The sequence below is a fragment of the Lactuca saligna genome, chromosome 5 (assembly GCF_052625555.1).
Source record: "Lactuca saligna cultivar CGN05327 chromosome 5, ASM5262555v1, whole genome shotgun sequence".
In the NCBI taxonomy this organism is placed as follows: Eukaryota; Viridiplantae; Streptophyta; class Magnoliopsida; order Asterales; family Asteraceae; genus Lactuca; species Lactuca saligna.
In genome coordinates this window covers 196781314-196799811 of record NC_136421.1, presented here as the reverse complement: position 1 = coordinate 196799811, position 18498 = coordinate 196781314, and the positions used below count along the sequence as shown (strand labels likewise).

General features: G+C 33.6%; 1 protein-coding gene across 1 annotated transcript; it reads left to right on the top strand.

Annotated features, from left to right (window-relative positions):
• Window positions 1–11728: 11728 nt before the first annotated feature.
• LOC144998367 (DEAD-box ATP-dependent RNA helicase 11-like) lies at window positions 11729–15483 on the top strand. The gene is made up of 6 exons (XM_078958148.1): window positions 11729–12791; window positions 13062–13145; window positions 13247–13489; window positions 13571–13738; window positions 13821–13934; window positions 14668–15483. The coding sequence occupies exons 1-6, from the start codon at window positions 12102–12104 to the stop codon at window positions 15451–15453; spliced, it is 2085 nt and encodes a 694-aa protein (XP_078814274.1). The 5' UTR covers window positions 11729–12101; the 3' UTR covers window positions 15454–15483.
• Window positions 15484–18498: the final 3015 nt, after the last annotated feature.

Genomic DNA, 18498 nt, shown 5'->3' with positions numbered 1-18498 from the left:
TGAGTGTATAGTCGCTTTCATAAACATGATTTTAAAACAAGTATTAATTACAGTGTTAAATATATGTTAAAGAGTTAAATATTTGTTGAAGATTTTATGTGTGAGTGCATAGTCCCTTTCACGAACATGATTTTCATACAAGTATTAATTAAAATATTAAGAGTAAATTACTGAAATCGTCCCTGTGGTTTGGTCAAAATTGCACGTTTGGTCCCTAACTTTTTTTTGCACTCAGATCGTCCCTGTGGTTTGATTTTGTTCCGTTTTTCGTCCCTATGGTTTGATTTTGTTGCATTTTTCGTCCCTTACATACATAAAGTTAAGGACCAAACATGCAATTTTTACCAAACCATAGGGACGAAAAACGCAACAAAATCAAACCACATGGACGATCCGAGTGCAAAAAAAGTTAGGGACCAAATGTGCAATTTTGACCAAACCACAAGGACGATTTCAGTAATTTACTCAAGTATTAAATTTATGTTAAAGAGTTAAATATTTGTTGAAGAGTTTCTGTGTAAGTGCACAGTCTTTTTCATGAACATGATTTTAGTACAAGTATTAATTAAAGTATTAAATATATGTTAAAGAGTTAATATTTGTTGAAGAGTTTATGTGTGCGTGCATAGTCCCTTTCATGAACATGATTTTAATACAAGTATTGATTTAAGTATTGAATATATGTTTACGTGAGAACTATTTGATGTTGCCTAGAATACGTGTTAAAGAACATGCCTAAAAATATATGAAGATTTAGGATAAATGGTAAACCTAAATTAATTATGAGACATATTGGGTAGTATCTTCTTATGAGTACGAGCGAGATATACACGGATGGATAGGACATATTTATTTGTCATTAATCCGGGAGTATGGATTTAGACATAGACAATTGTCCTTGGTTTGAGAGTATGGTTAGGATATAGTTATTTGCCATTAATCCGGGAGTATGTATTGAGGTATAGTCAATTGTCCCTAGTCCGAGAGTATGGAATGAGCACAATTATTGATCCGAGAGCATTGATTAGACATACTTGATCGGGGAGTATGATTAAGTAAAAAGGTAAATTTTAGATCTGAGAGTATGGACAGTGTCGTTGAGAGGATTGATGGGGTGGGGTAAGAGTTGTTTATACATGGTGAAATTATATACTTGTGAGTTCTATAATATATATATATATATATATATATATATATATATATATATATAACATTGTGGGAATGAAATCCCTATGTACTAACCAGGTTTCCCAACTCGAACCACTCAAATTATTTGTATTACAAGTGTCGATATGAAACTACATTACACTGAGAGATTAAGAAGATGTAGATCACTAGTGTAAATGAATTTAAGGTCTGTTTATGCTTATGTTTCTATGTTGACGATGACATCCCAACGTTTTAAAAGGAATAAAATACATTTCTTCAAAAATGCTTTGATAGCGTATTTATAATGTTTTTCTGGGAACAAATTACGCAACACTTTTCTTTAAAAGGTTACTCTGATTTTAAAATATGCATAAATAAAACTTTTTAAATGACCGTGAAAATGGGGAATATCACAGTTGGTATCAGAGCATTAGTTTAAGCGAACTAGGAATAAAGATTTATTTCTGGACTTGAACTTAGAATTCTAAGCAATGATTGTGAGGAGTGTGTCTAATATATTTTAGGAGGTACACCTGAATAGACACAAGCACTAGCTTAATTAGGGAAGATGACTAAAATGTTTTTATGTGCTAAAGGATTTGTGATGCTTGATGCTATTGTTTGATCGGATCTATGGTCTATTGTCGATCGGATCTGAAACTTTATGTGTTCAAATTTCTAAACGTTTAATTATGATATTATATCTGACATGTAATTTTTCGAAGTAATAAGGAAGAATACGCGTCTAAACCTTCATCTATTTGTATTCTCGTCTCGATACACCAAACGACTGCTTTGGTTTGCATAACATCACGGTGAAGACTCGTAGTGAATTGAGTAAATGGAGGAAATGAGAAGGCTTACGTTATTGAATGGTACCTATTGGAAGATACCGTAAGAGTGATATCTTGCCTTTAGAATGTGTATAATAAATAATATGTCTAGTACAGGACAAGTACACTTTTGACTAGCAGAAAGAAAGCTTTTTGGTATAATCCATGAAGTTATCCCATCGTCTGACATTTCAATCACCAACCGAGTTGAAGCGGAATTGATGATTGAAGATACGCATGGAGGAAGTCCTAGCAGAGTCTAGGAAAAATTATATGATTGTTTGGACATATGTGTATTGTATGTGTTAAAATTGTTTTTGTGTTAATGACTTGGTGAATTGCGAGACAATACTTGGTACGAGTATGAGTAGGTGTGAAAGTTAGTAGAGGCCTATACTACCGGAAGCATAGGACTCGCACTTGGATCAAGGAAAGTCATAAGGTTACCAAGAAGCTAGTAATTGATTCTGTTTTGTTCATGTATGTCGTTATCATTGTTTCGGTAATGACTAAGAAGATAACTGTCATTTCGACCCTAGCGGTCATATCAAATCGAGTCCGACTAAGACAAGTATGTTACATGGTTCAGAGAACCAAGATCGATGTAGCATATGACTTAAGCCAGAAGGTTTAAGTGAAATCAAAGCGATCAATAGAAGTATCGAGAATCACCGTTAAAGTAAGAAGCTTGTAGCTAGAAGTGTTACATGCTTGAATGTGATTATATCACATTAGAATATGAAGGAAGGTATAGTCTATTCTAGAATTTGACTATAAAAGACCTGACTCTAAGCGTTGCATCATACGATGAGAGGTCATTAGAATGTGACCCATCAGTCAATTATGGTAATCAAAGAAATTATCTCAAGTTTGTTAAGAATAAGAAGGAGAATCTAAAAAGGATCAACATTGTGACTTGAAGGTCATGATTGAAAGTCTAACACGAGGTAGAGAGCGGGTTCGAGATCAAACACCGCCTGCAGTTAAAGAAGTCCAAGATTTAGATATTAATTTGAAGGAACATAGAAGTGATGATTATCACCAAGGATGAAGATATAAGGTGTGGAGTCATTATACAAGCCCTATTTTGTTGATGACTCATGGACGTAATCATCCAAGGGGGGGGGGGGGGTAATTGTAATGACCGCAGATTCGTGTTAGTTAATCTAGAAACAATAAGTGTCAAAAATGAATTTTTAATAAAGATTATTTAGAACAAATAATGTTAACCAAGTTATAGTATATGTCACAATGGTTCCGTACATATAAAGAACAACGAAATCCGAGTTGAAACGAAGAAGTTATGACCTGTCGAAGCTTTACAGCAAAACCGACACGACATCAGGAATCGTAAAAAGTGATTTTTTTGATAAACTACTTTTTAGCCTTAGAGATCTAAATGAAAGTTGTAGTATACGTTAAACGTAGAACATAAATAAAATGAATGCCCAAATCGGACTTCGTATGAGGAAGTTATGATTTTTCTAAGATTTGGCATAGTAATGGACAACCTGAAATTCGAATTTTAGATCGATCGATTTTTTGCCAATGCAACATAAATGAGAATTGAGGATATCATTAATAAGAGCTAAACGATAAAAAGACAGATGAAAATGGAGTCCGTATGTAGAAGTTACGAATTCTACACGTTCATTTTAACAATGTAATCTTCTCCTACTGTTAAATTTAAAATCGGCCAAGAATTAGATGACGGAGTCAAAAGAAGAGTTGTAGATCTTGTTAATACCTACGCGTGGATATAAAGAACGTCGAAAATGGATATCGTATGCGAAATTTATGGGTATTAGAAGTCGGGAGTGTGGTGCTGCGAAGGGGGTGATGTGGCGCGATCTAAGCAATTGCGTTCTCCCCAAGTCTTGCCACCAGATGGTGACATGTGGCGCCCAACTCAACGAGTTGGAGGCCTAAATCAATGAGTGCGGTTGTATTTCAGCCTATAAATACCATGCAAGAGTGCATTCATTCTTCACACCAAAACCCACTTCTCTCTTTCTTTCTCTCTCTCTCTCTACACACTCTCTAAACCCCAAAAAACCCTCCTAAAGCCCTAGTAGCCTCAAGTCACTAGAGGAAAGCACCGGAGCGCCCGAAGGCTCCAAGAAGAAGAGCTTTCAACTCAAAAACTCTACTTCAGCGAAATCTGGTTTTGAGAAAAACTCGTTGTAAGTGAGTTATGCTTACGCTACTTTAAGTATAACTTATGTTTAAGTTCATTATCATTATTATGAACTTATAAACAAGATTTATCAGTGATTCCAAGTCGTTATACTGATTGATCTACTTACGGGGATGGTGTCTAGGCTATGATTTAGTGATTGTTTAAAGTGGGATTTCCAAACAGTATATTTCATATACCAAACGGACCTTACCTCTGATATGATCCTCCTGGTTGCTCCTTACTTGATAGATCATGAAAGTAGACTTTGAGTTAATGATGAATCTAGACTAATAATTAGTCGCAATAAATATTAGACTAAAACTTAGCGATACTAATGGTAGGTTTCGTCGAAGGAAAATAGAATTGTTAGTAGCAAAGCGCTGCCCGAGTTTGGAATCATCACTTTAACAAGTGAGTGTGTAGTCCATTTCATGAACATGTTTTTAATACAAGTATTAATTAAATTATTAAATATATTTTAAAGATTTAAATATTTATTGAAGAGTTTATGTGAGTGCATAATCCCTTTCATGAACATTATTTTAACACAAATATTAATTAAAGTATTAAATATATGTTAAAGAGTTAAATATTTGTTGAAGAATTTATGTGTAAGTGCATAGTCCCTTTCATGAACATGATTTTAATACAAATATTAATTAAAGTATTAAATATATGTTAAAGAGTTAAATATTTGTTGAAGAGTTTATGTGTGAGTGCATAGTCCCTTTCATGAACATGATTTTAATACAAGTATTGAATATATGTTTACGTGAGAATGATTTGATGTTGCCTAAAATACATGTTAAAGAACATACCTAAAAATATATGATGATTTAGTATAAAGAGTAAACCTAAATTAATTATGAGGCATATTGGGTAGTATATTATTATGAGTACGCGTGAGGTATACACGAAGAAGAGAACTTTAAAATATGTCATTGATCAGGGAGCATGGATTAGACATGGTCATCTATCCTTAGTCCGAGAGTATGGATAAGACATAGTCATTTGTCATTAATCTGGGAGTATGGATTTAGACATAGACAATTGTCCTTAGTTCGAGAGTATGGTTAGGACATAGTTATTTGTCATTAATCCGGGAGTATGGATTAAGGCATAGTCAGTTGTCCCTAGTCCGAGAGTATGGAATAAACACAATTATTGATCCGAGAGAATGGATTAGACATACTTGATCCGAGAGTATGGATTAAGTAAAAAGGTAAATTTTAGATGTGAGAGTATGGACAGTGTCGTTGAGAGGATTGACGGGGTGGGGTAATAGCTGTTTATACATCGTGAAATTATATATTTGTGACTTCTAATATATATATATATATATATATATATATATATATATATATATATATATACGATATAAAATTATGGGATTGAAATCCCTATGTACTCACCAGGTTTCCCAACCTGACACACTCAGTTTATTTGTATCACAAGCGTCGATATGAAACTGCATTACATTGATAGATTAAGGAGATGTAGATCACTAGTGTAAATGAATGTAAGGTATGTTTATGCTTATGTTTCTGTCTTGACGATGACATCCCAACATTTTAAAAGGAATAAAATACATTTCTTTGGAAATGTTTTGATAACGTATTTATCATGTTTTTTTGGAAACAAATTCTGTAACACTTTTCTTTAAAGGTTACTCTTATTTTAAAGTAAGCATAAATAACATTTTTAAAATGACCGTGAAAATAGGGGATGTCACATACATTAACATGCAAATGTTTTGGTCTTAAGGTCTAAGACTACATCTCAATTATACTAAGAAAATATTGGATTTACTGAAAGAACACACTCACCATTCTAAAAGGGCCATTGCAGTTAACTCTGTAAGTACCTAGGGAATACGTTAGGGTTATATATAATCAAGATCTAACGGGCTGTGGAATGTGTGGTTTCTGTCCCATTTCCTGTTCCTTGTTTGCTTGTGGGCTTAGGGTAGAACCATAAAATCGATTGTCTGTTCGATCTGGGTTGTGTATAACTTGTATCCCCTAAGTACTCGTAGAAGGAACTAGTATGGGTCACCATTATTACATTATATTACGTCAGAAAATATAGGATTGTTTGGAGGAATACATTAAGGTTTACGAGAAACAAAGAACATACTTTCTAAAACAAAATGCTTATGAACTCACTAACTTCAATGTTGACACTTTCAAAACAACTTGTACTATCAAGAATCTAGTATGTAATCATACAGGTCTCGAGAAGACGGAACATAGTAGCTTCAAGTCTTTATTTTGCTATTTACTTTTGGATTCAATCATATGTGATTCGAATACAATGTAAACACTATATTATCAATGCAATGGTTGTTAGTACTTTGATTACTATTGTTCAATTGTCGTGATACTGTAAATGACGTACTCCGCCCCCGAACGTTTCCACCGTTCTGGTTTGGGGATGTGACACTCATGACCACGTTGTGGTGGTCCATAAAAACCTACGACCCAATACATAATGTCACGTCGTTGTGAGGTTCCACTTAGCCGTGGCCACCAAAAACAACATGGTCATTTGAAAGTTAAATTGTACTTGAAACGAGTGTTACAAAATTAGTTCAACAAATGGTGGATTATTTATTCTGATCAATCTAGTGACTTGATTTGGGATTAGTCATACTTGGATTGCAGGTTCATGTTTTGATTTACCTGTTGAGTTGTCCAATATGTTGTGGGTTTCACAATGTAATGGGGGGTAATGGTGGTGGACTACGACAATAGAGGAAGGGTTTGGAAAACGTTGTTGATGGTTAGTTGTATTTTTAAAGAAGGAAACACCACTTAATTTCTTCTTAGTGACACAAGTTTGAAATTATGACAGTGAACTTTCATGTACGTGATGGTGGCGATGGATGTATAATTTTATCACACATATACATAAAGAGGGGTGGGGTTGGGTGTAGGCCCTTCATATTTTTAAATAGATAAAACTGCAAAAATGGTCCATGCAATATGTATTTTTCTGGGTTTTCATCCAAACCTCGACATTTTTGGCTTCGTGGTCCTTTTGGCCATGTTTCTATGTGGAAATGATCCCTTTGAAAATTAAAATGACTTTTATACCATTTTATTTTTATTTTTAAGTTTTTAATATCTATTTGAATATTTTAATAATTAAAACAATAAAAGAGGGCCCACACATACACATATACACACATACACACATACACTCTATCTCATCCACCTACTACAAGACTCATATCCCTCTCTATTTTTATTCGCCTTGATCGTGTTCTTCCTCGAAAACACATATACACTGAGATTAAAACACAATTACTCCAACAACCATCTCGAAGTAGGATCCGATGAATGATTATTTTGCTCCTAAGAGTGAACATACATACATAATTAAGAACACACATACACACATATATAATCAAGAACATACACTCCCTTCCACTTGTTCTTCATCCTTGCAACCCAGACCCACCAATAGCAATTTCGTTACCATGCTCCTTTTTTTTGTGAATCTATGGAAGAATGGAGGCATGGAAAAAGACGAAGCTAGTGAGGAACAAGATTTGAGCATACCTGATTAAGATAAGTATTGTTCATCGTCTTCTATAATGACCCCCTTGTGAAATCCCTTGATTTCGCATCATATTTAGCACTTTGTTGGCTGAATAGATTTGATTCGCATTAGCAATGGGTCACCTATGTTTGTCAAAATTCTCTTTACCAGATCAAGATGGAGAAATACAATACATACTTAAACAACAGGCCACCAATCCTTATTCTTCAAATTTTTCCTGCAATTATAGATTCATAATAGAGACATACAAAAACAATTATAGATTCATAATAGAGACATACAAAAACAAGCATAACCTCTGTTCTGGAGTCCTTTCTTTGACTCTTGCATTATGAGTTAGATGGGAGTGAGAACACACACCTACACATGAATAAAAAGGTTGTTCATCATTATTTTTTTACTATTCGGATCAAAGGTTGCTATAGCCGCAAGGGGTGAATCTCTCGATCATGCTGGTGTTTTTGGGTGGTGGATCGATTTATAGAGAGAGAAAAAAGCACACATATAATTAGGGGGTTTCAATTTACATAAAATAAACTCAAAATATGAAGAGAGATAGAGAAAGAGGAACCCCTTATATTGTTTTAATTACTAAAATATTAAAATAGATATTAAAAATATAAAATAAAAATAAAAAGGTAGAATAGTCGTTTTAATTTTTGAAGGGACCATTTTCACATAAAAACATGATCAAAAAGATCACAAATCGAAAAAAGCTTAGGTTTGGACGGAAACCCATAAAAATACATACCATATGGACCATTTTTGCAATGTTGTCTTTCAAATATATAAAAAACTATAAAAAATAACAATACATTAAAAAGATATAATAATCATTTTATTTTGACAAAACTGTAAAATGATCATTGTAGTATACATTTTTCCGAGGTTTAGTCAAAACCTCAACTTTTTTGGCTTCATGGTCTTTTTGGCTTAGTTTGTATGTGGAAATGGTCTCTCTGAAAAATAAAATGATTATTATACCCTTTACTTTTATTTTTTAATTTTTTAATATCTATTTTGATATTTTAATAATTAAAATAATAGAAAAGCCTCCCCCCCCCACACTCACACACACACACATACTCTCTCTCTCTCTCTCTCCCTCTCTCTCTCTCTATTGTGTAAATTAATGGAAATGGGAAACCATGGGTAGCAATAACATCATCTTCTTGCTGCTTCTTCTGATCAACTGCAAAGCTCCTCCTCCCACCCATGGCCATTCATTGGAGAGTGAACAACATGTAGTAGTATATGTGTCGGTGGATGAGTACACTTACAAGGTTTGAACAAGAAAACACATACAATATAGAAATCGGAAATCCAAACAGAAAGAAGTTAAAGTTTGAATAAGAATACCCAGGAAATCCAAACAAAAAATAACTTAAAGTTTGAACGATGCTCAAGAACAAAGGAAGAAATCAACATCAATTACTGAAATCATAAGTCCCAAATGAAATAATACAAAAAAAAAAAAAAAGAATTCATGAAGACCCAGTTCACAAGTCTAAAATCCAAGATCAAATGATTAAGAAACAAAAGAATCCATGAACACCCACTTCAAAAATAAGAAATCCCCAATCGATTGATCAAGCAAGAAGCAAGAAAACCCAAAAAATCCAATCGGAAGATCAAGCACATCTCATCCTCATCTCGTCGGAAAAAGCCATCACAACTAGATGGATTACAATAAAAAAAACATGAGACCCATTTGCTCCAACCCAATTCTCTATGAACACCCCTGTGACATGGAAACGATACCTATTTGAGACACCTCTTGAAAAAGGTTCTTATACACCCTTGTGATCTAGACATTCTCTGATACGCGTATACAACGACAAGTTAAAGTAGCTCATCTGCCAACTCTTGAAGCCGCTTCTTATACATTTTTCTTTCTCTAAAATCGATCTCAAAGAAGAGAAAATCCCCAAAATCTCACTTTTATTAACTTCAATCCAAGCGTCTAGCAGTAATGTTGATCGTCGATTTCAATCAGAACATTCAAAGATCATTATCAAGAGTTATCAGGGTTTGGATTTTTAATTTTGGTAATGTGTGTGTGTTTTTGTGGAAAAGACAATAATGTTAGAAAGAGCAAGGGAGGTGGGGAGAGAGAGAGTGTGTGCGTGTGTGTGTGAAAGAGAGAGAGGGAGGGCCCTCTTCTATCATTTTAATTATTAAAATACTAAAATAGATATTAAAAAATGTAAAAATAAAAGTAAAGAGTGTAATAGTCATTTTAATTTCCAGATGGATCATTTCCACGTATAAACTAGGTCAAAAGGACCATGAATCCACAAAAGTTGAAATTTGGACTAAATCTCAATAAAAATGCATACATCAATGATCATTTTTGTAGTTTTGTCTTTTATTTTATACAACAAATCAAAATTATAAAATTTACTTTTGAGTAAATTACGTGAATTGTCCCTCGTCCAGAAGTCAAAAATCATGTTCTGTCCCTATTTTCGAAAATTAAATCGGATCATCCCTTGTTTGATTAAAAGAAGCATGTTTCGTCCCTTGTTAGTTTAAATTTACATGCTTTATCCCTTTCAATACATAAAAAGACCATATTACATTTGTTTATTTTATTTTTAATTTTTTATTGTTTATTTTTTTATTAATTATTAATTATAATATTTAAAAAGTGAAATGAGCCCCTTATCAAATATTCTATCTAAAGTACATCTCCTCCACCCCTATCAGTTTCCACCATCAGCTCCCCATCTGCCCAGTTCTCCGACAACGAACCCACACCATAAACTGGTGCTATGTTCTTCTTTCTCCCCACCACCATCCCACCTTATTCCAGTCTTTGCCCTTTGTTTTAGTCATCTATGTCTCTCTACATAACTACCACCACCCACCAAAACGAAAATGATCGAGTCACTAGATACTAGATAGGAGCAGTCATTGCTATAATCCTTTCTTTTCCCGGTGATGTCAAGCCTTTGGCGGACTAGGGTTTTAAAGAAACATAAAACCTTCAAATTGGGAATTGGATGTTGAATCTTCCTTGAAACATTGATATGTCTTGTTCTCCGTCATCGGTAACCCTTGACTAATCTTTGATGTACCAAATTCGCAAGGGAGAGATAGATTATGGTTACATATCTGTCTTTCATTTTTCCGAATGTGAAACACCGCGAATCTTATTTTTTTCGTTTGTAGATTCGGCAATACATTTAGTGGAGGAGGTGGTTTCCGTCATTGAAAGTTCATATATGATTAAACGCACCTGATCCAGGCGTTGGATGAGCGGGTGAGTGCAAATCGGTGAGATCAAGGCGACGATTAGATTCACATGCTTATTGGCTTCAACTTTTATGCACAATACATATGAACTCCATCGATTCCCTTTGGATTGGTGTTCTCCATCTTATCTGTAATGTTTGTGCATAAGTCATATGAAACTTAACCTTTTTCTGGGGGTTTCTATAGTTAGGTTTAAGATGCGAAAAACGATTAGCGATCCTTTTGGGGAAGATAGTGATGGTGAAAAGGGATCATTCTTACAAATTTGAGAATTTGAATCAAATGGAGAGGTGATTTAAATGGACCTACAAGTGTAATTAAAACATTTTTTATAATTAAAAATAATCAAAAACTTAAAAAAATAAAAATATATATAAAAAAGCTAATATTTAATTTAATTTAAGATTTAAGAGACACTATAAGTTAATTTTTAAAAATAAATTCATATAATTTACTCTTTATTATTATTATTTATTTTAAATTTTGACAAACAAACAATTGTTTTCATAGTTAATAATGAAATTCACGATAAAAATTTTACAAATTATGGGCTATTATATATTATTCGAAAACATAAAACATTAAGTTATATTTTGATAAATCATTATAGAGAAGGTGATTATATTTGTTTGTTCGATCAAATAAACTTAATATGATATAATCACAAAGCATATGTGACAATTCCTTGTTATTTAAATTTTGTTATCTACAGATATTTTGCTGTTGCAGGCGATTGGACTTCACGCTCCAAAAGTACGGTAACCCTCTGCCACCCACTCCCTAGTCCCTTCCTCCTTCCCCTTTTTAACTTCCATTTTCATCGGAGCTTTCTCTCTCTCCGCCATGAAAACCAACCCATCATCTCCTCAACCTTCTTAAAATAGGGTTTTTTGCACTCATGAAAACTCCCAAAACCCTCTTCTTCTACACCATTACCATTGCAGTTCACCTCACAAAACGACCTTTCTCCTTCCGATCAATCTCTTGATCTTCTTCACCTATATATCACAATCATATCCTCATCCTACAGTACTCTAGCAAGCTCATAGTATAGGGTTTAATACCCTTTTGCATTTTGTAATCTATATCGTTTAGGTCATTTCAACTTTTACGAAATCATGTCGCATTCTTTCTTCTCCGATTCTTACGCAGAGATGGCTGCGAAATCCGTACGTGGTCGACCTAACTATGTTCCACCACACCAGAGAAACAACTACAATGCAGATGAAACCACCAGGTACGGTTATCAAACCGGAAACAATGGTAGCGGCCGCGGCCGTGGCCGCGGTGGGGGTGGTAGAGGCGGTGGTCGTGGTCTCGTACGCGGCTACTCTGTGGTCGATAAAGAGTTCCATGACCCTAACAGACAGGCGAGAACTCATAACCAGTACGATAATCTCACCGAAAAGTTTAATGAACTTGAAGTTTCTGAAACGGAAAACAAGAGTATGGCGATCAATTTCGATGCATATGAAGATATACCCGTTGAGATTACCGGGTCCGATGTACCCAAGCCAGTGAACACGTTTGCAGATATCGATTTAGGTGACTCCTTGAACGATAACATTAAGAACAGGTGTAAGTACGTGAAGCCGACGCCGATTCAGCGCCATGCCATACCTGTAGCTTTAGCCGGACGAGATTTAATGGCGTGTGCACAGACTGGGTCGGGGAAAACGGCGGCGTTTTGCTTTCCGATCATCTGCGGAGTTCTGAAAATACAGTCGCCGGTGCCGTACGGACGCAGGGAGATGGTGTCGTACCCACTCGCTCTTATTTTGTCTCCGACCAGGGAACTCTGTTGTCAGGTGAACTCCATGATTCCATTTTCTTCACTATTTTGTTTCTGTTCATTATGCCATTCTTTTCACAACTTTCATGTGTATCATATTTTGCATTCATGATCGATGATTGTTCATATCACTGTACGTTTTGCTACATTTTTAGCTATCATTTAAGGGTTTAATTTGCTTTTTTTGTTCGTAATTTTCTGTAGTGCTTGGTCATGTTCTTTTTATGGAACTTTATACTTTATCATAGGTTTGGATCTTTGATTTTTGAGTTTTTATCTGTTTTAGATTTTCGAAGAAGCTAAGAAATTCTGCCATCAAACTGGTGTCAAAGTTGCTGTTGCTTATGGAGGTGCGCCGATTCAACACCAGGTTTGTATTAGAGCATGGATTTAGTCAATTTCTTCATTTTTATGCTCCATTCCCGATATTCGAATCTAATCGGACTCATTGTTCTTCGATTTTGGTGATAGTTACGTGCCTTCGAAAAGGGTGTAGACATATTAGTCGCGACTCCTGGACGTTTAACTGACATGATCGAAAGATCAAGAGTGTCGCTCAAAAAGATCAAACATCTGGCGTTAGATGAAGCCGATCGAATGTTGGATATGGGATTTGAACCCCAAATCAGAAAGATCGTCGAGTGTTTGGATATGCCTCCTCCTGGTCAAAGACAAACAATGCTTTTCAGCGCGACATTCCCCTCTGAAATTCAGGTTAGTTTAATCAAATTGATTTCAAATCTACACAAACATAAACAATCGTACACCATTAATGGATGAACTTTTCTTTTGCAGAGGCTTGCGTCTGATTTCCTCTCAAATTACATATTTCTTTCGGTCGGAAGAGTCGGTTCTAGCACCGATTTGATCGTTCAAAAAGTCGTATTTGTCGAGGATGAGGAAAAACGCGAGTATTTAAGAAATCTTCTTCATGATCAGAAAGCTAATGGAAACCTAGGAAAGGTATATACACGATTGATTATCCTTTTTGAATTTGGTGTTAGATGTTTTTCTTGATTTCTTATCGTTTCTGTATTTGATTCAGAATGCATTGATTGTGATTTTTGTGGAGACGAAACGGGCTGCAGATACTTTAGAAAACTGGCTATGCCGGATTGGTTTTCCGGCGACCGCCATACACGGCGATAAAATTCAATTTGTGAGACTTTCTTATTTTCTCATTTATTTCAAGATTAACAACTAAGTTTTATTTATTTATGTGATGAAATTATTATTTTTCCTTTTTGGATTATCGCAATTAATAACTCCGTTTTTCACATCATGTGTAATGTTTGGTATAACTAGCGATTATCACCAAATCAATACTTTAACTTTCATCTATATTCTAAAATACTCTTTGTTTTTATCAAAATTTTCAAATTTCTCTTACGAATCTTTTTTGTTAAAAGATCTTTAAATAAATTCTAAACGTAAGTAGTATGAATTGAATATATTAGATACTATTACAAGTAATGATGATGATTATATTTAAAATATAAATCCACAATTTATTTGCAAATGTGTATATTCAAACTTAAAGGACCAAATTGTACATAAAAGTTAAACATTAAAACGGTGTAAATGAATATCGTAACACCAATTTTTGTGTTACTCTATTCTCTTACATCATTTTGGTGTGCAAAAATGGTGTAAATTGATTTTGGATGGAAATGTTTTATTTACACATTTGAATGCAACCCTTTATTTTTGCACATCAATTGCAATAAATAACAACATTAAATTTTGACGAATCTACCAATTTATTGTGTCGTACTTTCAATTTTTGACTTCTAGTTCTACAATATTTGAAACGTTACCTACTTTTTTCAATAAAAAGTTGTTGTTTCTTGCATGTAATCCTATTTGATTATTAATTTAATGTCAAAATGTAGGAAAGGGAAAGAGCATTGAGATCTTTCAAGAATGGATTGACACCAATCTTAGTGGCGACAGATGTCGCATCAAGAGGACTCGACATCCCATGTGTCGCCCATGTCATCAATTTTGATTTGCCCCGTGACATTGACAGTTATGTCCACCGGATCGGGAGAACGGGTCGGGCCGGTAAATCGGGCTTAGCAACCGCCTTTTTTAACAACAAAAACTCGGTAATTGCCAAATCCCTTTCCGATCTTATGAAGGAATCACACCAAGAAGCTCCCAATTGGCTTGATGAGTATGCAAGTAGCTATTCCTCCTCTGGTGACCGCCGTTATGGTTCCGGCAAGTTTGGTGCGCGTGACTTCAGGAGCGGAAACGGAAACGGCAATTCCTATGGTGAGAGTTATTATGGAGGGAATGGAAATGGCAACTCCTATGGTGAGAGTTATGGGGGGAATGGAAATAGCAACAAATATGGTGGTAGTTATGGGGGGAATAGAAGTAGCAACTCATATGGTCGGAATGGAAATAGCAATTCCTATGGCGGGGGTTATGGTCGGAATGGAGGTGGCAATTCCTATGGTGGGGGTTATGGAGGGAATGGAAATAGCAATTCTTATGGTGGGGGTTATGATGGGAATGAAAATAGCAACTCCTATGGCAATGTGGATTATGGGGAGAGTTCTGGCGGTTTTGACTATGGTGCTCCGGCAGCTGAGACGGTGGACTATGGCGGTTCGTGGGCGGCTGGTGGCGGGAGTGGGTATGAATCGGTTGTTGCTGATGGTTGGGAGTAGCGGTTGTTCCACCCTTTTCGGTCTATGGAAGTGGTTATATATATATATATATATATATATATATATATATATATATATATATATATATATATATATATATATATATATATATATATATATATATATATATATATATAAAGGTTTAAGGTTTTAGCTTAATTTTTTGCTAACAAAAATGAAAATGGGGTGGTGGTATATAGATATTATGTAGTTGGTATTCTAGATTTTTACCTATAAACTAAATGGGCAGATGGTTTGAATTGAGGGTAGATTTTGGGATTAAAATACTTGTTTCTTTTGGATATGATTATGGCTATGTTACTAATGAAAAAATTGAAGTTTGATAAATGAATGAATTTTAGTATAACGGAATATGATGATTGGTGACGCACTTTATAGTTTATATATAAAAACTTGCGTATTCATTATGGTTCCAAACATTCTTTTGACTTCACTTTTGGGTTTGGCTTCTAATACTTTTGTTTGTTTAAAAAATTTGAAGGGATTGGATAATAATCATGAAAAATGAAATTATGTAAATAGCTATGAAAGTCGTTCATTCTATCATAAAGTATACGAGGAGGAGCACTGTTTTGTACGCTTTTCATATGTTGTTTAAAGTCGGGCATTCAAACGCTTTACATGAACGAATCCCAATTTGTGATTTAATTTCTCTCATTTCACCAAAACTTCGTACACGTATTCATTAACATATGTTGAAAACAAAGTCTTGTATTCGTCGAGCTTTGATACTCACTCTCTATATTTAACTTTTACAACTCTTATTTGTTTAAAAGTTTGAAGGGATAGTTATTTTGATAACATGACTACGAGTTTTGTAAATTGGTTGTTTGTTTTTAAGTAGTTAAAATGTTTGTAGTATGTGGATTGTATTTGTAGAAAAGAAAAACTAGACTAAACATTGTAACCTACAATAAAAAGACTTTTTTAAAAAGTTTTATGCTAAAAAACTAAAGTTTAATTAAATTGATTTTTTTTTTATACTTAAAACACTTTTTTCATAAATTTAGTTTTACAACACTGAAATTTAATTAATATATCCACCACAATGATTTTTTAAAGCCTTCATTTCTTTATTTTGTATTAACTACTCTACAAATTCATCTTATAAATGAATCATATTTTTGATCCGTTCCACTGCTATGTTCTCTTCATAAATCATAATCATCAAACATGGTTATTTATAGTAGCAATCGTTATTATTTTAATTACATTTATTTATCGGTAATGATATTAGTATTATAAAATATATTTTCATGATTAACAATGTTAATAAATTTTATTACACTACCAATACTATTATTAGTAACAATAATACAACTAGTATTATGTTGATGTATTTATACTAATAATTTTAATAACAATAAAATATTGAATTATCATTATTACTGTTATATATTGAATATCATTACTGATTTACTACTATTAATATCGTGTGAGCATAAAGTAAATCAAAGCATTCTCACTATTTGCATATACAAGTTTTCTTTTTTAGAAAATATCAACTATAGTGTTTCTAGACTTTGTCACATACTTAAAAATTGAAATTGTGATATAGAGTATATATCCTCCATGTCACACTTTCGATCATTTTCATTCTAATTTCATCCCTCGCCCAATGGATGATCATATGTTAAAGTCGTTGCAAACGATAAAAACAACAATCACCTTTTATAAATTTGTTCAAGCTATAAACATTTAATATATTTATTCCTTTTTTTTTTTTTTGAAAAGACCATTGTTGCACCACGTAGTAGAAAAATTCAATAAACATCATTATTGGTAGTGTCAGTTTAAAGGTACACAACACTAGGAAAGCACACCCTTGTCCATTTTCTGTGATCAATAAAATACGAAAAGATCCTAACTATATATTCTTTAAAGTCGGGCCTTCAAACAGTTTGTATGTATTCCAATTTATGATTTAATCTCTTATTTCACCTACACTTTGTAGTTTATGTAAAAACAAAGTCCATTATATGTGTTTGGGAAGACAAACCCGACAACCTTTTCAATGGATTTAACTCTATCAAATATGATGCATAAGTTTTCCAAATTAGGCAAGATTTGGTCATATTCATCCATGGCTACCCCTTAGGGCAGTTTATTATTTGGATACAAAGACTTAGTTCAAATCTTTGAGAGCTTCGAACCATTTTTGCAATACGTCCATAACATATCACCATTTTATTCATTATGTTTATAATTGTGTTTTATTCATTATGTTTATCATTTAGCTACATCTAAATTAACATTCTAACTTAGTATTTAAGTTTTTATTCATTATGCTTAAAGATTTGGGTTTGTTGAAGAGTTTTTTCTTAGGTGGTCCATAAAAAATGATAAGTTCAGCAACAATGAGTTAGCCACCTTTCAATTTATTGGAGAAAGGTACATCTTTGGTAATGTCATTGTTTTGGCATAGTTTGACTATCGTCAAGATTTTCCTAATTCAGACATATAAGATAAGGGAATCTATTGAGTTTTTAAGTAGTGTTCTTAGTAAACTATGACATATTTGTAAAGTATTTTCTTCGTATTTTCCAAGGATCCCAAAAACACACCAACTCTTTCCCTCTATGCATTTTTATTCAAATAACCAAATTTAAAGAATAACCAAGTTTTAGGATTGTTATATCTAGTAAGCGGGTGTTTGGGTGAGCTTTTTTCTTTAAAAGTCATTTTCACAAAAGATCTTATTCACTTATAACTTTTGCCAAAGTTTTTAACTTTTGGAATAACTTTTAGCATTTTACCTTTTAAAACCCCAAAAGTTAACATTTCGTGACTTTTAGCTAAAATGAGTATTTTTTTCTTAGCCAAAAACTATTCTAAAAAAACTTTCAAAGTTCCCAAACATCTTATTAAACTTTTTGACTTTTTCAAAACAAAATGATAAAAAAATCATTTTAAAAATCAACCCAAACACCATCTAACTCAAACTTTTTTACAAGAAATTTTACCACTCAAGTTTCATTTATGTTCTATTTACATACCTTAAGCTTAAATACTATATATTTTTGT

Coding starts and splice junctions, on each gene's coding strand:
- LOC144998367 (XM_078958148.1), top strand. CDS start 12,102: ATGTCGCATTCTTTCTTCTCCGATTCTTACGCAGAGATGGCTGCGAAA. Junction 13,146..13,246: donor GTGCGCCGATTCAACACCAG/GTTTGTATTAGA, acceptor TTTTGGTGATAG/TTACGTGCCTTCGAAAAGGG. Junction 13,490..13,570: donor CATTCCCCTCTGAAATTCAG/GTTAGTTTAATC, acceptor TTTCTTTTGCAG/AGGCTTGCGTCTGATTTCCT.